The following is a 22680-nucleotide window of genomic DNA, read 5'->3' as shown; positions in this document are numbered from 1 at the left end:
CTTCCTTTGGGATTGACTTTGGTAATCCACTTGAATGGATTAAAAAACACTCTTAATAAACTGAATATTTTATTAAAGATACTGAGGTGAAAAGTTGCTACTGTACGGCAAGACGGTACAGCACTGTTGGTTGTCCTGAGGGGAACCCACTGTCTGTACTGATTTAATGAGAACATAGTAGTGAAACATTCTAAATCAACCATTTTATGTTTCATATTAACTCAAATGAAAACACAACCTCATGACTGTCTAACCTCCCTGAAGCCCCCGAGTTCTGCACATTTACAGTTGAGCCTGTACTCAGATTAACACCTGAATGTAGAGAAGATGTGTTCCCTGCCTGCAAGGTCTAAATCAAATTCCCCAAATTTAATCAATTTAACTTTTAATCAAAACACTGCATGAATACTGTCCCTATGCAGAGACCATGGCAAAATCACAAAACTTAATTTTGGACCTCTAATGTGTTAATTATTGAGACAAATGCAGTCATAAATCCTTAGGCTAAGTGATGGTTCTCCACACACACAGTGACAGGAAATGACACAAACAAACGGTATTATAAAGCACAAAAAAATAACTTTATTTACAAAACAGACCACTGCCCCCATCCCACAAACCCCTAAATTCAGTGACTACTGAGGAATGCTATGTCTGTCCCTGAGGCTGAGGTTGGGAATTTACAGGATTGAGAATAACAACACCCAGTGCAAACCTTCAGTGTTCTTCCACCCACTTATTTAGTCTGAGTTCAGCCGCCGTCTAGTGCCACAGTATGGCAACACTGCTCCAACCGTGGCCTGAGGCATAGTTCACACTGCAGGTCTTAACGCACAATTCACATTTATTGCTCAAATCAGATTTTTTGTTTGTTTGCTCAGATTGCGTCTTTAAATGTGGCCTGTCTACAGAATGTTGTGTGAACAGCTCACACTCCTGAAGTGTCCCTCCATGTCTGTTTTGATTCTGTTCCTGTTTTCAATCAACTTTATTTGTCCTTCATTTACAAAACAGCGCAGCTGATAATGCGACTTGTGCTGTTCACACTGTCAAAAGATCTGTCTGTCAGATCAGGGTCACATATGAGTGAAAAAGCTAGATTCAGGTCACTTGGAACTGCAGTGTGAACAGAGCCTGAGAGTGGGTTACACACTTGCTTCTGTTTGGTTTCCATTTGCCAGTAAGCAATATGCTTTAATGGGCCTGGGGCCAAAGGGCTAAGATTTAGTAATACCATCTTTGACTATGGCATATGCATCATAACATAATTCTAATCAACACACAAACAACAAATCATACCATACAAAAACTTTTTTAATTTAGCTGAGATCAAAGATAAAAGTACAAATTGAATAACACCTGGCTAAATAACGCACACTAAAAATATTCTCAGCTTTACAGAGTCTTCTGTCCAGGAAGAGTGACATTACTCTCTACACATTATGTCCATAACTAGACTTCTCTGCTTTCACGAAAATGTATTCACTTGCTGACAGATGATTTAAGGTCTGTCTGTGTGTGTGTGTGTGTGTGTGTGTGTGTGTGTGTGTGTGTGTACTCTTAGGGTGCCGATGATGGTGCGACAGGTGCTCATCAGGGCCGAGTGTGAATTGTGTTCACAGCTTCGTGGGAATGACGCTCTTGACAGCTGTGTGGGAGAACGCTGTTCTCACTGCTGTTTGTGTGATCGGGGGCAAGTGTGGCAACACAGCATAACAATGTAAGTGAGCTGAACTGGCCAAGATGTCCTGTCATGTTTCCATGCAATTGAGGCGCTGCATGTGTGCGCTTTCTGCCGACAGCAACGCATGGGAGGTGTGAAAAGGGTAAAAAAAAATTCTCAGCAATTGAGTCGTCAGCTGACTTTCACATGGCTGTGTGGGCGAGATGTTCACGCGCTTTTGGTTTGACCGCAGGTATTGTGATGTCAAAGAGGTGCATGTTACTTGCATTATAAGTGAGCTATGTACGGGAATTACACACATGTGACATCTTGGTGCGTGTCTGCCTACAGTCAACATTATAATGATCCATAAGTGTCCATCTGTGTTGTGGACAGGGGCATACTGTGGCAGAGAAGGATCGGTGATGGTAATGGTCTTAATGAGTGTGTTTCTGTCCACCCCTGCTGCATGAAGGTGTGGGATTAGAAGGCGTAGCGAGTGCGAATGTCTTCCAGTTTCTTAGAGACCTCGGGTGGCGTTCGGTCCAGCTCTTCCGCCACACTTTTCTGCTTGTGAGGGTCCATGCTGTTAAACTGCTCACACAGATCTCCATCGATCACATTCTGGAGAAAAACAGAGAAGACAGAAATGACTCAGGACATTTTGGCCTCTAATCATGATTATTATGTAAATAAATGGTTTTTAATATCCAATTTTTAACACGTATGTTAAATTCTAATTCTGTATGCCATTATGTTGTTGTAATTACAAGACATTTTACCTCCGTGTTGTAGCTCAGATAAGTGAATGAACTCCAAACAGAGATGTGTTCAACGCACAGCATTTTATACAAGCTAAATGCTAAAAGAGTGAAATGAATAAGTGTGAACCTATAACTCTACAGACAGGAACAGTAGAGATGGATAATTAAATGAATAAGTGAACCTGTAACTCTACAGACAGGAACAGTAGAGATGGATAATTAAATGAATAAGTGAACCTGTAACTCTACAGACAGGAACAGTAGAGATGGATAATTAAATGAATAAGTGAACCTGTAACTCTACAGACAGGAACAGTAGAGATGGATAATTAAATGAATAAGTGAACCTGTAACTCTACAGACAGGAACAGTAGAGATGGATCATTAAATGAATAAGTGAACCTGTAACTCTACAGACAGGAACAGTAGAGATGGATAATTAAATGAATAAGTGAACCTGTAACTCTACAGACAGGAACAGTAGAGATGGATCATTAAATAAATAAGTGAACCTGTAACTCTACAGACAGGAACAGTAGAGATGGATCATTAAATGAATAAGTGAACCTGTAACTCTACAGACAGGAACAGTTGAGATGGATAATTAAATTAATAAGTGAACCTGTAACTCTACAGACAGGAACAGTAGAGATGGATAATTAAATGAATAACTGTGAACCTGTAACTCTACAGACAGGAACAGTAGAGATGGATAATTAAATGAATAACTGTGAACCTGTAACTCTACAGACAGGAACAGTAGAGATGGATCATTAAATGAATAAGTGAACCTGTAACTCTACAGACAGGAACAGTAGAGATGGATCATTAAATGAATAAGTGAACCTATAACTCTACAGACAGGAACAGTAGAGATGGATCATTAAATGAATAAGTGAACCTGTAACTCTACAGACAGGAACAGTAGAGATGGATAATTATGGACAAAAAAGTCTGTGCTTTAGTGGCTTTAGATGGAGTAAACATACTGTAAAGAAATAAAATAATGATGAATAAAAATAAATCAGAAATAAAATGTGGACGACACATATGGAAAAAATTCACATTAAATTCACTACTTTTCCATACTGCGTAGGAACCCTGAACTTGAGATTACAAATGATGTGAAACAATACCAACCTTCACTGGGAAGTAGTAGGATCTAAAGCTGAGATGGTCTCTGCCGCACAGTGGAGGGAACTCAGAGCGCATGTGCATCTCCAAATGCTGGAAGAAATCATGGTCCTGAACAAAGAAAGAGAAATGAGGAGGCCATAAAAAAAGGACAATAAAAAGTACAATGAAAAACTAATTTTGTGTAATCAAATGCATCACCAAAAGACTGTGATGGTGCATGAGCCTCCTATGTCATGGTGTGTGTGTGCGTGTCCTACCTCATGTGAGGTGAATGGGACCAGGATGCCAATGCCTCCAGAAATAGTGGTGTACACCATGGACTCTGAGCCTCCAGGAATCAGAGTGGTTTTCTGGAGGGATAAGACGGTCTCTCCGACGTGGTAGTTCATGATCACCTCAGCCTGGAAAAAGAAAGACAGCCTTGTGTTTTTATCCTCTGGCAGAATTCACCTGTGCAATCACCTCAGACACAAACGGATATAAAAACACAAACGCATGGCAATCATTCATTTCTGACCCCTCATGACTCTTCATCCAAAAAGGTAACTATCGGGACATACCATTGTCATGTCTTATTAGGTGTGTTTCCATTAGTGTAAAATGTGGCCACATGCAGCAGAGGACCACAGATCAAAATCCAACTCGTCCGCTGCAGCACTCTTCATTTAAGAGATGCACATGCACAGATCATTTTCTGCGCAGCGTTCTACTACACTACTGCATAAAAGTGTCTACTCTACTTCACCGTGTTGTTGTGGTGTTAAGCACTACCACACATCACATCCTACTGGGAGTTACTTCCATCAGCAACCAGGCTTCTCTCAGGGGAGAAACACTGCCCTGCTCTCTAACAGGGTAAAAACAACGACCACTCGAGCAAATTTTTTGTTCAGTGAGATAGACCCGCCTCATTCTGGGTTTTCGACCCTAATGGAAACGCACCTAACAGGGTTATTGTTTTGACAGTATTAGGACCCTAAATGTGGTGCCCCTTCTCCCCCAGAGACCAGGAGCCAGGGTATGAAAGTTAGGAGAACAGACTGGTGGGAGAGAGTCGTTCTCACAGTTTGCCAATTCAACAACAACCAGGTAAAACACAATTGCATTAAGTTTTGACACGGGGTGGCAATTTTTCCCTATTGAAGGGATTATCAAATGTTTACACCACTTTTTCTCCTGGTCAGGACGGTCTCTACTGATGGAGGGAGATACATGAAGCATCCTTATTCTGATTGGGCTTTTGTTTCTGATTCTGAGAGGAATATTAGGGTCCATGTAAACGCACTTGTGACTACAACTATCTCTACACAGTCTAATGGAAAGTCCCCAGGAGCTCAGTTATTACACAAAAAATCTGATCATATGACGACACGTCATATATGTCATTGAAGCCATTTTAGGCTCCTAGATCATCTGTCCTGACAGCTGCATGCCCGCATTTAGTACATGAGCAGTGGACTCTGTGAGAAGGTCACAAAGAAGACACAACCAAGTCATCCTCTGCTTGGAGGAAATTGGTCCGGATGGTCAGATCTAATCCAATAACCATCAAAAAAAGCGCTTTGCTGATAATTAGAGGTAATAATCTGTATGTACCCTGGATACAAAGGCAGCCTTTGGGAGCAATAAAACCTCAGTATAAGTCTGAGCAAACAGCATTCAAGACCCTGAAGCCATGAGACCAAAAAAGCACAGAAGAAAGACGCGACTGAGACAGTAGTGTACAGTACTCAGATTTCCTTTGGTGGGATATAGGGTTGCCAACATGGACTTTTGTCTGACCAATAACTGACACTCCTTAACCGAACATTAACTGTAAGGGTTGAATATGTGGAATCTTTATTAAAAGCTATATTTAAAACAAATAAATGAATCATAATAATACACAAGGTCTCACCCAATCCGGTTGTTGTCAATACCATCAAAGTTTGGACCCAGTTCAGGAAGCAGTACGGATTGCAAAGGGCATCGTTTGGTCCTTGCCCCAGTTTTGAATATCTATGCGTTTTTCCCTTCCTGCACCGACCCTGCGTTCCACATGTTGTCAGATAAGGGCCTCAAAACGACCTGTGAGTGACGGAGGTGTAAAATACAACCTGCCTAATAGCCACTCTAAGCCTTTCCCACATTTTCCAACCTCCCTGAATTCCGGTGCCTCAAAAAATAGCCATCGTCTGTATTTTTAAAAATTTTAGGATTCGAAAGGTATCACTAGTATCGGTTCTCGTGACATCACCTAACATCCACCTGCAAGGTTGTCAGTTGTGTGTCTGCCTGGCATACTCCTTGTGTAGAATGGCTCACAGCAGAGACCTACAGCACAACACAGGATATGCCATGCAGACATATAGATGATACACAGCTGAACCGCAATTTGCTTGTGCTGAAGCTCTCCAATAAGCTATTCTATCAAGTGGGACCAGTAATTGTATGTGTCGCCCTCATGAGTCTTTTTTTTCTGATCAACCCTTCCAGAGATTATACAGTTGTGTTCAAAATAATAGCAGTCCCACATCACTAACAAGATAAATCACTGTTTTTGGTAGAATTTCAACTTCTACACTGCAAGTAAGTTTCTAGGTTTAGTAAAGGTATAGAAAACCCACAGACCCAACAGACATGAAAAAAATAACAGTGCCGAGTTCAATTAGTGAGGTCATTGATTATGTGAATAAAAAAAGATGTTAAATAGGTGGCCCTTATTTAAGGATCAAAGCAACTGACACTGCATATGCTGACTTTGCATTTGTCCTAGAAAAACAAGAAGTGCAGAAAATGATAGGCTGTTCAGCAAAAATGATATCAAACGCTTTAAAATGGCAGCCAACACCAGAAAGGCGAGGAAGAAAAAGAAAAACGACTATTTGAATGGATTGGAGAATAACCAAAGTGGCAAAGGCTCAGCCAATGATCAGCTCCAGGAGGATCAAAGAAGATCCAAGATTGCCTGAGTACTGTAACAATCAGACCATGATGTGCTGAAACGGTTTCAATTTGCCAAAGAACACATTGACTGGCCTAAAAAGAAATGGCGTAATATTTTGTGGACTGATGAGAAAAGATTGTTCTTTTTGGGTCTAAGGGCCAAAGTTTGTCAGACGTCCTGCAAACACTGAATTCAAGCAACAGAACACAGTGGTGGTGCAAGCATCATGATATGGGGATGTTTCTTCTACTATGGTGGTTTACTATTTATCGCATACCAGGGATCATGGATCAGTTTGAGTACATCAGAATACTGGAAGAAGTCACGTTGCCGTACGCTGAAGAGGAAATGCCCTTGAAATGGGAGTTTGAACAAGACAATGACCCCAAACACACCAACAAGGGAGCAAAATCATGGTTCCAGACAAACAGAATTCAGGTAATGGAGTGGCCAGCACAATCCCCGGACCTTAATCCCATGGAAAACATTTGGGCTATGCGCTTCATGAGGCAAAACCAAGAAATGCAGAGGAATTGTGGAACGTAGTACAATTGTCCTGGACTGCAATACCTGTTGACCGGTGCCAGAAGTTGGTCGACTCCATGTGCCACAGATGTGAAGCAGTTATCAGAAACCGCGGTTATGCAACTAAATATTAGTTTATGATTCTCAGGAAAGTTGAATCTTCAAACATAGCACAGAATCAAGACGGCAGTGGTCCTTGTGCACCCTGGTCTTAACATCCGTCTGTTCATACCTGCAGCAGAGTCTCCATATGCATCTCCATTGACCACGTGTGATCTGATATCACTTCCCTGCTCTGTATGCAAGTCAACACACACATCATTTACGTTTACATATATTCCACATATTTGAATGAAAAATTGTGGGTCTTATAGTTGTGTGTGAATTTCAGTTGTTAGTTGAGTGTAGCGGGAGCAATGTAGCAGTGGGCCTACAGGAAGTGCGTTGTTATTTGACGCGCTGAGACAGTTGTGCTGAGGTGCGAGAGAGGACAGCAGTCAACATCGGCCACTCGGACCAGGAATTACTTTATCACATAGTCTTCTATTCAAAGGGCCAGTAAATATTGCCTCATGGGCTGGATCCACAAGCATTGTGTGGTAACGTCAGAGCTGCTCTGCCGGTTACACGGCAGAGACGAAATTTATACCGTAATGCTAATTCCTACCAGGGTATTCTCTATACCGTATATACTACATACTGTATAGCCCTAAGGGAAGGACTCTCCAAGAGACAGTTTGGAATTAATCATCCTCACACACTTTATGCCATTTGAGGTTAAGACAGTCAATCCTTTCACTCTTCTCAGACGGCTGTGTCTCCCTGACCTTGATCTTTGGACATACATTGATCAAATAAAAGTGGAATGCATCTAATTTAATGTAAGACCGGATTTAGCCAAGCATGGATAATTAAAACACACACACACACACACACACACACACACACACACACACACACACACACACACACACACACACACACACACACACACACACACACACACACACACACACACACACACACACACACACACACACACACACACACACACACACACACACACACACACACACACACACACACACACACACACACACACACACACACACACACACACACACACACACACACACACACACACACAGGGACTTTCCCAGTCTATCTGCTACCTAAACAGTTTTGACCAGAATTTAAATACGGGATGAGTGATATTGTGTGTGTGTTTCTCCAATCTGTCTGAGTGCGTGTGTACACATTTGTGAGTAGGTTAAACTTGTGGTTGACGATACAATGCAGTTTGTGTATGTGCATTTTGTGTCTGTGTGGCGGCGGTTGGAGGTCGGTGGAGGCACAGGCCTGACATTTTGGCAGGAGCCAGCCTGAATCATTCCAGCTGCCACGGCCTGGGCTCAAATTAAAACACAATGTTTCTTCCTCAAACAACTCAAAGCATGAACCATTGTTTAAACATTAAAACTCAGTCATGCTCTCTCTACATTCCTGCCGCTCTCTTGTCTTGCACATAAATGCTGAAGAATAGGTTGGTCCCCCTACAAAGCACCCATTAAAGCTACATACAGGGTTCGTACACCTTTTCCAAGGACAAATTCAAGGTCAATTTTCAAGCTTTTCCAGCACCATACAGCTCTGGTAAATAACATATTTCTCTCACACACACACACACACACACACACACACACACACACACACACACACACACACACACACACACACACACACACACACACACACACACACACACACACACACACACACACACACACACACACACACACACACACACACACACACACACACACACACACACACACACACACACACACACACACACACACACACACACACACACACACACACACACACACACACACACACACACACACACACACACACTTTTTTTTAAAGGAGGATAGAAATGTCAAGGTTAAATAAATGCTAGCGACATGTTGGTAAACTTTCAAAAGCCTTACAGAGGGGATGGTTTGAAGAATGATGGTTTTACCTTCTGTGATGCTCCATTAAGGAGGCCTCTGTCCCATAAAGCTTTGTTCCCTGTGGGGTCTTCGTCCACATCATCGCTGGTGTTGGGGGGAAGACGCACCTGAAAAAAGTCAACAAAAAATTAAGACACAAATTTCTTTAGCCTGTCAGGCCTAATGGGCTCCAGGAGTTTGTTGGGTTACTTCCAAGCCCTAATTTGATGTAATATAAAGTGTTATTGCATTGTGTATTCCGTGTGCTCTTTCTCAGCCATTCAATACAATTCCCATATTCACACACAATGCACGTTGCCAAACTTACAATGCTGATGTTCCCAAACTTGTCAGCGGAGGCCATGGTGTCGTAGTCGAGCAGGCAGGCCGTGGTCACCCAGCGAGGATATGTGTCATCAGCGAAGATGATGAGCTGGTTCTCGTTGCGTCGGTAACGAACCCAGAACAGGCTTTCCTGAACGTCGGTCACGATCACACGCTGGCCGATGGTATGGATGCTGGTCACCAGGTTGGGAACATGCTAAACACGATATCAATAAAGTACAATCAAAAGACAAACGTATGGACTCCAAAGTGTATATTTTGGCTAACTGGCTGCTGCCAATGTCATATATTAATCCTAAACACAAATCCTCTGCAAACACAAAGGCAGACACCCTTATGTAAGAATGAAAGTCAGTTAACACACTGATACTCTGGCTTAAGGTTGTTTATTTTTGTAGAAAAGTAGGCACTTAGGTCATAATGTATGACCTTATAAGACTCGGCATATTTGCTGCAATTCATTTTAAATTAACATGCTTCAGAATTATATCTTATCTACAAGAGAAGAGCAGGAGACTCAATATTGAATTAAACTATTCCCTTCATTTAAACCAGTGCCATCATACACTTTCAGATAAAAATAACATTGTTGTCTTTGCATGAGGGAACGGACAGTTATCCCGTTTGATAATGAATTAAGGTCATCCACAGACAGGGGATTGATGGCTTATTTCCTTTCTAAAAAGGTAGAGATAGTAAGTCCTTAAGAGATGTTAGTACAGGTCAAACAACATTTTGAGCACAGTCCTACTCAGAGGGCTACAAAATGATGAGAAAAGAATTATCAGTGCAATTAATTTCTATAAATTATTAATCTATAATAATTCATAATAATTATATTAATTGTTTAGTTAGAAAACTTGCATTAGGGGTGTAAATGCAGTTAAGTTTTTCATTTTTTTTGAAAAAATGTGGGAAAAAAAACATTCAACGGTGGCCTAATCGGCCATAATTCTTACTGTAAGAGTTAAGGTACTCAAGTTAGAGCTATGATCAGGCACAAAAAAGAAATCCAGCCTGCCCCAGCCCAGCAAGAACCAGAATAATTTATGTCAAAGGGCCGAGGTCAAACCAATGCAATGTTTTTGGGCCTGAGCCTGATTAAAAGCCTGAATTTCCACTGCTTGTTTATCCGTGCATTTGTAAGTTGAAGAGATATTCAGGAAATATGTGCAAACCAGACCAGTTTCAAGCCTGGGGACAATGATGAATTATTATTGACTTGTCTGCATTGAGAATCGTTATGCATCTAAGAATTGATATCTCCCACCAAGTCTAGTGTCTGGGTCCTTGTCTTACCTTGTTCTCACACTTGCGAAGCAGCTTCTTTTTGCCCAGGTCATAGATTCTCAGCAGTTTCCCAACTCCCACTAGGACTCGGCCCTGGAATGGAGCAATGGCCAAAGGCACGTCCTCTACTGGGGTCTGCCAATCAAAATACAAAAAATTATTTAATTGCAGCTAAATCAGATTATTTTAGCCAATGTTTTGGAGAATTTAGGTTGAAAAGCATCCACGAGACAATGCAAGATACTGTATATCCAACTGTGACTCAATGTGTTATGGTAAGGAATGCCCTGGCTCTCTGTAGCCATTTGTTAGAAGAACAAACATTAGATGAGATATTTTGTAATTGTACAACAAAATATTGTTGGATACTACGCTGCAGCTGGTAGAACCTTGTGATAGGAAACCATGCTTAAATTTAATTTAAAACCACTACCACGGATTTGTTTTTCTGAGATATATAAATAGAAAAGATTAAATTACCATAGACTTCAGCAAACCTTTTAAAAAGGTATGAGTACCTTTATTGCGTTTTGGTAAATTATATTTTTCACAAAATTACAGCGGCCACAAGTTAAAATGTGTCGGAAGAATCAGTACAGATAGAAGACACACAGTGTCTTGTTACAGAAGTTTTGCCTTTTCCTTATAAGTTTCCAACAATTAATGTGGACAAGGTCTAACCGTGTGTCTAAAACCCAAGCGTATCAGAAGTGTGTCACACACATCTCAGGATGTGCTCTCATTGTAATTGACATCATCGCCATGACCTGAAGCAGGTTTTTTTCTCTTTTTTCCACAACACGCACATAAACATGAGGTGATGCCCACTAAAAAGGCACTGAATAAATATAGTTATCTACATTTCTCAACCTGGGCATTGCAGAGTGTGGGCAGAGCCAGAGAGCAGCGCACTCTGCTCAGTTTAATTCCACAGACTTCCCTGCAAGATGCACAAACGTCTTAAGGCCAGAACAGACACCTCATGTCAGCAGCGCCGCCGGACCTGTTGCTTTTCATGTCAGCGCCCATGTCAACAGGTTCACTGCTTGCCTGCCCATGTCAGTGTTTGTGGTCATATATATATGGTATGTGTTTACCCAAGTATGTCAATTTGGGCAGGAATAATTTGTCTTTTATGTGGATCTGCGTATGCATATGTATGTGTATGTGCACGACTCAGAAGAGTGTGTGTTTAAACCCGATCTGAACTTTCTGATTTGGTTAAGTGGTTGGGAAATTCCTGTAAAATGGAGAGAAAAAAAACTGGCTGACTGTGCAATACAACACCCATGACTCACTTCCCTTGTTAATCCACATCAGGTAACAAACACGTGTGGACTGATTCGCCCTTACGGCCTCCACCCTGCTGTGAGTTTCTGGGGAATTGCCTGGAGAGAAGAGCATGATGCCAGGTGCAGTAATATCGGTGTTTAAACTTCACTTGAGGCAGCCTGTTGCACTTTGACGACCCTTCTTTCTTTCTGCCATTCAACCTTTATCATAGCATCCATCTGCCCTGGTTTATCGCTCACTGACATTTTCTGACAAAAGCCCCAGATCAGAAGCAAATAGGGGTCGGCTCGGCACTCACCGGTCGGAGCATGAACTTAGCGTGAGCCAAGTGGCTAAATATCTGGAGCAGTCGGGACTCCAACATTATTATGCCTGCCAGTGCAAGTAGTGTGAAAACCACAACAATTGTGTGTGTGCCCATCTTTACAATCATTCATCCCATCTACTTCACACTTGGGAAGGTGGGAGGTGTATTACTGGGGTCCCAAGGGCGTGCCGTATCGCGCAATTTGGACATGACACTTTTAATATAAATAAACTTTGAATAAAACATAAGCAACCACTCTGTGCAGCAGCAAGGGCAGAGTGGAGCATTTCGTCAGCAACGGGTTACAGGTACTATATAACCCGGTGTTTTGTCAAATACAATCAAATTTACTTCCATTTGCAAATGAATACCTCTGCTACGCATTTCCCTGTGTATGTTTCTGACCACGGATGCTGAATATATTAACGTTATAACTGAACTCTTCTTCACTACCCTGGAGTCAACGAGCATGAATGGATGCCCTGCGGGAACAACAGTGCTGCTCTGCAACTCAAATTTGGGGGTCCCCGGAAAACCCTGGCTTGCTTTACTTTTAACCTTTTCTGTAAAACCTTTTTATTTAATTGAAACTGTTTTAAAGTTAAACTATTAATACTACACATTAAAATTCCTGCATTTTTTTTAGTCAGTTAAAGTGAAGAGTAAAAGACGGGCATTATCAGCACGATATAATAAAGATTTACTAAACACCTGTTAACATCTGGAGCTCTCCATTCTAATATCTGCTGGATGCGAGTAAAATCTGAATCTGCAACATAACCACTAACAGTGTGTAAGCATGCTGATGTCTCCACCTACAGGCAAAAAAGAACAGGAGTTGCAATTTGATTTGAAAGTGCGCCTCTACCGTCAGTCATTTTTAGTTTGATTTTGTTTGTGTTGTCTGCTGTGTGTGAATGAATGACTTTGGGAGTAATCTAAGTTTGAGCTTTAAAAGTAAATTTCCCACAATCCGTTTTTCTGTCAGAGATTTAAATCTATATTCATTCAAGTTACATTAAATGTCAAACCCACTTTGTGCACAAACTCCAGTTTCTCCCCTCCACTGATGAGCCGATAGGTGTAGATAAAGCCGCCACCCACAGATCTGGGGTTGAGAATCATGTCTCTGGCGACGCCCACCAGGACATACCAATCATCTCCTGTGTTGGGGAAACGACACACTGCAACGCTGAAAGATATCAAACACAGGATGGGACAGAGACAGGGGGTGTGAGATATTCTGCCACTTTTTTAAAGCAAAGAATAAAAAAAGAGAGAATGAAGAAGAAATGATAAAAAATGTCTGACATCTAAACTACAGAAACATTTCCTCAGAGCATGAGGAAGTTTGCCACTGCGTTTCAGTAAACTGCACTGTAACTTCCGTAACTGTAACCATCTTTTATATGTTTATTTTCCCAGAGCTTTTAATGTTTTATGTAAAGCACTTTGAATTACCTTGTGGTTGAATTGTGCTGTACAAATAAACTTGCCTTGCCTAAATATTGGGCTGCTACAGGGTGAGCAGAACTACATACTACCATGATATCCAGGTCACCTGCTCACTAACCAAACAGACATCAAAGAGTATATTAAAATATTCAATGCATTTGTAGCTTTTTCGAGTTCGCTGAGAAATATTCTCTGTGGAGCAGAAATCTATTCATCTGTGCTGTATAAAATATTAACCTGTGCCTACAGAACATATACGGATCAGTCTCAGCCGTCTGTCAGCCGCTCCTGAGTGACAGCTGCTGGAGCCTTCACCAACCGTCTGACAGACATTTACTAAACCAAAATAGTTTTTATGTCGACTCCATGGGAAAAATTCAACAGTGTTGTCTAGAACACAAAAACAGCGGGAGAAAACACGGATGTGGGTCGATATATTAAATATACTGTAAACATATCTGTTCTGTGACATGCAAGTTTGTTCTGTCTCATCAGCCCATAGATTTTGCAATGATGGCGTTTAAATACAGATAGTTAGGAAACAGTCTGGCTGGAATTTATGAGGTGTCGAAAGATTTACAGCCGGACTCTCAATCAATGTGAAGGGGGTAATAAACAGCCAGGGTCAGACTCCGGACTTCTTTACCTCAATTACAACCCACCGCACCACTTAGCAGGGCTTTAGAGATCAGCCTGGGCAGGACGCAAGACCTCCCCCTGAATGGGGTTAGTGCTTTTCAGGCTGCGGCCGTAAAAGCCACAGGGATTTAAGCTTTCTTATTTTACAGCTAAACGGAACACTTAATAATGCTTCTGAAAACAATCTGTGAGAAAGATGCAATACTGTAACATAATATGGATTCCTATTTGATCAGCGCTGACTAGTTTCACAGTTTGATCAGAGTTCAGAGCAGTCACTGACACTGCATCAGAGACTCTACTGCTCTGAGTGGTGTTTTTTTCTTTGGGCACAGTTGAATCTAGCACATGACATTAGCAGCAGAAACAAAGAGCTCTGGGAACAGACTGGAACGGAACGTGGAGGTAAACATACATGACTGTTTCACAGATTGTCCGTCGATAGTGACAGTTTCAGGAAAAATGTGATAATATATTTTGAACAGGATTTGAATTAAATTATATTAGTCTGGTATCCTGTCGCAGGTGTATTCCAATGTCAGCTGGGATCGGCTCAAGCTCCTACAGCTCCCCCGACTGGGATATAGCAGTAACAGATAATGGATGGATGGATGGATATATTAAATGTAGATGACATTATTGGGCTGTCTAATGATTAAAAAAAATATAAAAATTAAACATTAATTAGATTAAAAATCACCAGACAGAAGGATCACAATTAAACAAGCAATAATCAGAGCCACAATGCAAACTCAGTTTAAATCAGTGTATCGCACAACGATCTACACTCGGCATGAGAAAATGTATTTTAAAAAATTGTCCAAAAGGTTCAAAAAAGGTTCTCTAACAGAAACAGAACAAAGTTAAATCAAAAATCAACGAAATAAAGAAAGAATTTCAGTTTGGTTAATTCTGTTTTAGTTGTTTTTGTAGGAGTGAATTGTCTTCTCAAACTAAATAATAAATGATCTCTGATAAGTTTCAGTTTCCTTTCCCCCGGAGTGGAGCCTCTTCCCAAACAATTTAACAAACAAACAAGTGAATTTCCAACGCTTTCTGAGAATTATAAACATGCGACCATGTAGAGACAGAGTTGACATGCTGTCGTATAAATAAGATAAATTACATAAGTCTGTTTAGTTTGTTTACTAAAAGGACAAGAGCCGTTCTATAGGAAAGGATCCTTAAATGACTTAAATGATCTGACGCTATTCACAAATTACATTAAATAAAATGTACTTGATTTTCAAGGGGGGCGCGCCCCTAATATAATGGGAGGGGAAACACTGAGATGAGTAATCAATGACAGAGTTAGAGTTGGATCAAATATTTGACTCCTTTTCAGCTCAGAGTGAAAGTCTTTCTGCATGTCTCTCGACCGACAGACAGACAGACATACAGTGCATCCGGAAAGTATTCACAGCGTTTCACTTGTTCCACATTTTATTACGTTACAGCCTTATTCCAAATTGTATTCAATTAATCTCTGTCAAAAATTCATTATGACCATGTGAAAAAAGTTTTCTTGAGAGTTTTGAAAAAATGTATTAAAATTAAAAAACAAAGAAATTTTACCATGAAGCTCAAAATTGAGCTCAGGTGCATCCTGTTTCCACTGATCATCCTTGAGATGTTTCTACAGCTTAACTGGAGTCCACCTGTGGTCAATCCAGTTAATTGGACATGATTTGGAAAGGCACACACCTGCATGCCAGAGCGCAAACACCAATCATGAAGTCAAAGAAATTGTCTGTAGACGAGGTACAAATCTGGGGAAGGATACAGAAAAATATCTGCTGCTGTGAATGTAACAATGAGCACAGTGGCCTCCATCATTCGTAAATGGAAGAAGTGAGGAACCACCAGGACTCTTCCTAGAGCTGGCCAGCCGTCTAAATTGAGCAATTGGGGGAGAAGGGCGTTGGTCAGGGAAGTGACCAAGAACCCGATGGTCACTCTGTCAGAGCTCCAGCGTTCCTCCGTGGAGAGAGGACAACCATCTCTGCAGCAAATCACCAATCAGGCCTGTATGGCAGAGTGGCCAGGCGAAAGCCACTCCTTAGTAAAAGGTACAAGGCAGCCCGTCTGGAATTTGCCAGAAGGCACCTGAAGGACTCTCAGACCATGAGAAACATAATGATTTGGTCTGATGAGACAAAGATTGAACTCTTTGGTGTGAATGCCAGGCGTCATGTTTGAAGGAAACCAGGCACTGCTCATCACGAGGCCAATACCATCCCTACAGTCAAGCATGGTGGTGGCAGCATCGTGCTATGGGGATGTTTTTCAGCAGCAGGAACTGGCAGACTGGTAAGGATAGAGGGAAAGATGAATGCAGCAATGTACAGAGACATCCTGAATGAAAACCTGCTCCAGAGTGCTCTTGACCTCAGACTAGGGCGACGGTTCATTTTTCAGCAGGACAACGACCCGAAGCACACAGCCAAGATCTCAAAGGAGTGGCTTCAGGACCACTCTGCGAATGTCCTGGAGTGGCCCAGCCAGAGCCCAGACTTGAATCCGATTGAACATCTCTAGAGAGATCTGAAAATGGCTGTGCACAGACGTCTCCCATCCAACCTGATAGAGCTTGAGAGGTACTGCAAAGAAGAATGGGCGAAACTGCCTAGAGAGAGGTGTGCCAAGCTTGTGGCATCATATTCAAAAAGACTTGAGGCTGTAGAGGCTGCCAAAGGTGGTTCTACAAGCAAAGGCTGTGAATACTTGATGTATATATTATGTAAATATGATTTCTTTGTTTTTTAATTTTAATAAATTCTCAAAACTCTCAAAACTTTTTTCAGGTGGTCATAATGGGGCATTATGTGTAGAATTTTGAGGACAGAGATTAATTTAATACAATTTGGAATAAGGCTGTAACGTAATAAAATGTGGAAAAAGTGAAACGCTGTGAATACTTTCCGGATGCATTGCATATCAGGCAGCTCAACCCCAAACAACACGTTTTCATTATTAACTGTGTAACACTGTTTAAAGGAGCAGCTGGTCAGCTTCAAGTCAGTGGAAGCTGCTCACGTTCTGCCACCCGGAAGTATCTTGACGCCTGTTGTTTACAAACATTCTGAAATCCTGTGTAGGGAACCAATCTAAACACTGGAGTTGTTATTTTTCTATAACCATAACTCTGTTCAATCAACATTTATTTCCTAATAATAAATTAAAACAAAAAAGTTTTCTGTGGTTAAGAAAGGTGGCTAAGGAGTTAAAGCTAAAATATTCTTACCCTGCTCAATACACCGCTATGGCACTGAGCCTTGTTTTTGGTTGGATTCGCACCTTTTCGCTATTCATCTGTCCGTTTGTCCAGTCCTCATCTGAATGGAATACTTTTCCATTTGTACCAATGAAACTGAACCTGCTCACCTGAAAGCAGCTTCGTTCTGTTCCAGCTGCACCTGGTCCAGTGTTGAACCCTGTATGGGGTTGACGAGACGCACCAGTGAGGCCCACTGTCCTGCTCCAGCCTTAGGTGCCCCAAAAATGGCTTCTGGGAGATTCTCGTTGAGGAAGGCAGCAGCCATCTCGGCAGCCAGTTCTCTTTCATCCTCACCAGCAGCCTCCACCATCTCCTACAGAGGCAACAGCAACAAAGACCAAAGCAGCTCAGCTGAAGGGAGACCACAGCCTTTTGACCAACTTGAGCCAGCTTCATTACGGCGCACATTAGCACGCAAACTTTCCTTTATAAATACAGATGAATTCCCACCTGCGGTGAATTGTGCGTGGATGATCTCCGCCCAGTGTCATCCTACTTTTCCTCCCACTATCTTCCATAAATGGCACATGCTTAATAGCTCATGAATATGGACGCTATCTTAATGAGGACGATAGATTGACTGAAGTGAGGAAAATGACCTGAAGAAGGTGGAAAAAAAAGGTGCTTTGAGAAGTAAATGGAAGTGCTTTACGGAGGTTGCGCTCTGCAAAAATGTGTTGTTTGGAAGCCTCAGTAGAAGCATTCCAAATAAATATAAACGGAGTGAGGGTCAGCATGTCACCGCAGCTGTCAATCAAGTTAACTCGTTATTTTTGGTAAGGAAGTTTAGCATATCCATATATAAAATATCAGAGAGATATTTAAAAAAGGGGAATATAGTAGGGCTTAATGTATTTATACTTTATATATGTATGAAGTGAGAAAATAAATAAGTGCTGATATTCGAGAGCATTGTTTTGATATGTGAGATCCAAACATTAACTACTTTCCATCTCAGCAGAGTCAAATTTTGGCCAAACGAACACACCTGCCGACATATGCAGTTCTAAAATTCATTCTAACAGGTTATTAAAAACATGTAGATTTGATAATGAATTCAAACTGCATCTTAACTGAGTACCAACAGTATAGCCCTATGTTAGTATAGCCTATCCACAACTAGGCTTTATAAAGTGTGAAATACATCTGCTGCCAGTTATTTTAGAGTTAGAGTGAGTGAGTGTGTGTGTGTGTGTGTGTGTGTGTGTGTGTGTGTGTGTGTGTGTGTGTGTGTGTGTGTGTGTGTGTGTGTGTGTGTGTGTGTGTGTGTGTGTGTGTGTGTGTGTGTGTGTGTGTGTGTGTGTGTATGTGTGTGTGTGTGTGTTTGTGTGTTTGTGTGTGTGTGTGTGTGTGTGTGCTCTTTCTGCTGACTCAGCTGTATTTCATGGTGTTTCCATCGAGTGTCGCTGATACCCGAGTCGGACAAACTTTGCAGGAGCTCTACTCACGCGTGATAGTTGGTGTAAGAATATGCACGCTTCTCTGCAAATAAGTTTTCTATAAATACCAACATTTGCCACCGCACATTTCTGCCTGTCTACGTGAGGATTTTGTGTGCAGCAAGCTTTAGAAATGAGGCCCCTGGTGACTGGTAATGAGACATATCGAACCGAAGCATGCATGCCTGACTTCCACTCTTGTGAAGTTATTACCATTGTCAATTTATGTTTACTGTTTTAATCCACATCAAACCTGAAATTTCACCTGATTTTACTTTATTCACACCATTTTCTTTGGAAGAGCATGGATAAAGCGATATGTTTTGGTGTCCTCTGATTGGTGGACTCATTACATTTGGTGAGAAATGTCATTAAGAACACCAGCATTGATGCGTTTCATCACTGTACAGTCATATCATTTAGTTTACAGCTCAAAAATATGTTAAAGTGTGCAGTACCTCTTTAAGCCTCACTTTAAACAAGATGGTGCCTCCAGCATCTCCACACTTTTTATCGCAGAACATGTGCTTCCTTTTGAGTCTGACCCAGGGCTCTTTGCTCTCTGCAACCCTTTCCTCATTACAAGGTCAGTAAAAGTGTCAGCAAAGTGTCTATTACAAATCAAGTCTTTAATTTTAAGACCATATGTCTGCTCTCATAAATGTTTACTGTTAGGAACCCAGAGCAGAGTTGACTTTTGCTAGTAGGATCATTACTCCATCATTTGACTTGCATTTCATACCTCAGCCATCTGTTGCTTTCTCTGGGCTTTGGTTGCCTCAGTGTAGGCATTGTGGTCAGTCTCGATCAAAATGAGGTTGTTGGTCTCCGGGTGGATCACAAATTTCCTGGGAGTGTACTGCAGAGGAAAGGCCACCTGGTTAAAGACAGCTCCTAATTTTTCCAAAGCCAAGATTCTGCCAGACAGATAATGAGAAAAGAGGAGAGACCGTTAGAAATCATGTTTAACTTCTGAAATAATGGTGCTCACAAGATGTTTGCTTTCTGTCACAAAGAGCAAGAAAACAGCTCGTCTTCAAGCTGCTGCTCTTGTCTTCACCATTATCCGCCCCTTCACAAATGTATAGGAGAAAACACTGCAGCCCAAGCAGGACAACTACAGCTCTTTTGATGTCCCGACATAGAATTATATTTTTGAAAAGATGCAGAAGAAAGAGAATCAATTTTTGGTCAATATTAAACCCCTGAACACCAATTGTTAGATGCTTATTATGTAAATAAAAGGTTTTAAAATCCAACTTTTAACACGTATGTTAAATTCTGACTCTGTATGCCATTATGTTGTTGTAATTACAGGACATTTTTACCTCCGTGTTGTAGCTCAGATAAGTGAATGAACAATACACAACATTTTATTCCAGCTAAATGCTAAAAGAGTGAAATAGTGAAAAAGTGTGAACCTGTAACATTACTATAATAAAATAACTTTTCCAGACAGTGTAGGAACCCTGTTTTCAGACACTTTATCGATGGCTGAGAAGCATAATTACAATATAACTTCAACAATCCCACAAAGTGAACGCTTTAGGAGCAGACAGACCTTTTGTGCCTTTCCAAAATATTTCAGACATTTCAAATTAACGGGACAAATAAGATTGTTTATGCCTGACTGCAAATCTAAATTTATTTTCAATTATGATTTTTGCTTCCAACAATTATTAAAACAAAATAAGAAAGCTAGAAAAATGACTGTGCCGCACTCCGTTTCACAATGATTATCTCATTTGGTCTTGTTATAATCACAACCCTTCCTTTACAGCAGTACAGTGTTCACCTGAATTATTGTCTGTAATAGGTTGAATTTAGTTTCCCAAAGTGTTGAATGAATGTTAAATAGTTCTTTGAAGAGGTCGTGTGGCAGTGCCCTACAACAGTTTTTCTACTGAATTATAGTTAAAGTTAAAATAAATAAAGTTTTTTGTTCAATAAATGCAAGGTGTTTCCAAAGTCAATGAGTAGTTGACCAAATTATTTTGAGTTTTTTTTGTTTTTTAAAGATTTTTTGGCAGTTTTCAAGCCTTTTTTTTTTAGGTATGACAGACATGAAATGGGGGGATGGGGGGCATGCAGCAAAGGGCTGCAGGTCGGAGTCGAACCCGCAGCTGCTGCCTTGAGGACCTTCAGCCTCTTTACATAAGCACTGTTCCACCGGCCGCCCTGACCGTGCTGAGTTTTGCTGTAATCTAGCAGCCCTAGGTTTATGCAAACAGGTCATATTGTGTGTATCCTTACCTCAGTGTGTTGGTGGAAATGGCTACTATGCCTTCAGGGCACTGCTCGGAGGCAAAGCCAGAGGCGTACTCCAGAGTCTCATACGAGAGAGGGGTCAGATGGAAGCGAGACTGGTAGGAATAGCTCAGCCAGGAGCGACTGGACATTGCCAGCACCTGTCAGTAAGAAGAGACAGACAATTCCTGATTTATCACATGATTATATGACTTTTAAAAAGCAGTAATATTGATTCGTTTTCAGTGTTGTGAGCAGGGATGTCACAACCAAGTCAGGTCAAATTTCTAAAAAACGTGATGGCACTCATTTTTCTACAGTACTGCAGGTTACAGGGGATAAATTCAAATCGTACTATTAGAGTTGCAAAATTCTGTTGATTTTCAAAGTTAGAAACTTTCCATGGGAATTAGCAGGAATTTATGGGAATAAACCTAACTCCACCAGATGGATTGATTCGCGTGATTCTCATTGTCTCAGCATATCCATCTGGGAACTCTCCTTTGGAGATCTTTTGGGAAGGGGCGAAAATACTGGTATCTGATTGGATAAACCATCAGTCTATCACCAACATACGGGCCAAATCAACCAATCAGATCAACACATGACATATTAACTGTGTTGAGGCAAAGCTCAGAAAGGAAACAACATGTGGGTAAAGGATATTTTCTGTTTGTGTAACGTGAATTTAAGGATCCAAGGCCCAATTTCAGGAGCCCGGTCCATATTCAACAGAAGGATCCAGAGAAAAAAGAGTTAGTGAGCGGCTTGCTCCATAGCTACTCATCTCATCTGTGGAAGCCTCCATGTTGTTTACACTCAAGAGTCTCTTCTCGTTTCCTCACTTAAATCCACCTCTAAACCAACACTGATTGGTTGGCAAAGTTCTCCAAATATTCTCTGCTGTATGTTGCTAGACTGATCTGAGCGTAAAAAATACAATTGAGCTCAGAGATCAGGATGGGCTCACGAGACTAGACTAAACCTGGAATTTACAAAATTGAAGGTTGGCCCTCAACCGGGATTTTAAATATAGTTGGGGAAAATATATTTCAGCATAATCTTGACTAAAACAAACAGATTTTCATGCAAGTACACTTGAGAAACTCTCTGCTATTCCTCAATCCCATGCACAGATGAATTCAAGAACCCTGGACTATTGAGGACACATTTATGAGCCCCTGGACTGCATGCAATTTCCAAATATTTCCAAAATTCCCCAACTTAACTTCCCATGTAAAGTGTCTGGAAATATTTCGCCCCGTTGGTTAGGTTTAGGCATGATGAGTGAGAAAAGCTAACTTCCTCTCCACTCAACACAGATTTTGTTGCTCTGTGGGTGTGCTTTGTGAGTTTACAGTGTCCTTCCTGAACTT

The 22680-nt window shown here is 41.2% G+C and overlaps 1 protein-coding gene across 1 annotated transcript in view; it reads right to left on the bottom strand.

The window, feature by feature from the left end:
• Positions 1-1296: 1296 nt before the first annotated feature.
• The window catches only part of sf3b3 (splicing factor 3b, subunit 3), a 40160-nt gene continuing 18776 nt past the window's right edge, over positions 1297-22680 (bottom strand). The window contains exons 18-27 of the mRNA XM_083915965.1: positions 21311-21465; positions 19800-19974; positions 17726-17931; positions 13283-13439; positions 10657-10782; positions 9341-9553; positions 9042-9140; positions 3822-3965; positions 3568-3672; positions 1297-2287 (exon numbers count right to left, since the gene is read on the bottom strand). Of these exons, the coding sequence (XP_083772091.1) occupies positions 2147-2287; positions 3568-3672; positions 3822-3965; positions 9042-9140; positions 9341-9553; positions 10657-10782; positions 13283-13439; positions 17726-17931; positions 19800-19974; positions 21311-21465 (1521 nt within the window). The 3' untranslated portion in view covers positions 1297-2146. The remainder of the gene's footprint in view (positions 2288-3567; positions 3673-3821; positions 3966-9041; positions 9141-9340; positions 9554-10656; positions 10783-13282; positions 13440-17725; positions 17932-19799; positions 19975-21310; positions 21466-22680) is intronic.

Source organism: Echiichthys vipera (assembly GCF_963691815.1).
Source record: "Echiichthys vipera genome assembly, chromosome: 7".
Classification (NCBI taxonomy): Eukaryota; Metazoa; Chordata; class Actinopteri; order Perciformes; family Trachinidae; genus Echiichthys; species Echiichthys vipera.
The sequence above is the reverse complement of the archived record's forward strand: the minus strand, read 5'-3'. Positions and strand labels throughout refer to the sequence as shown.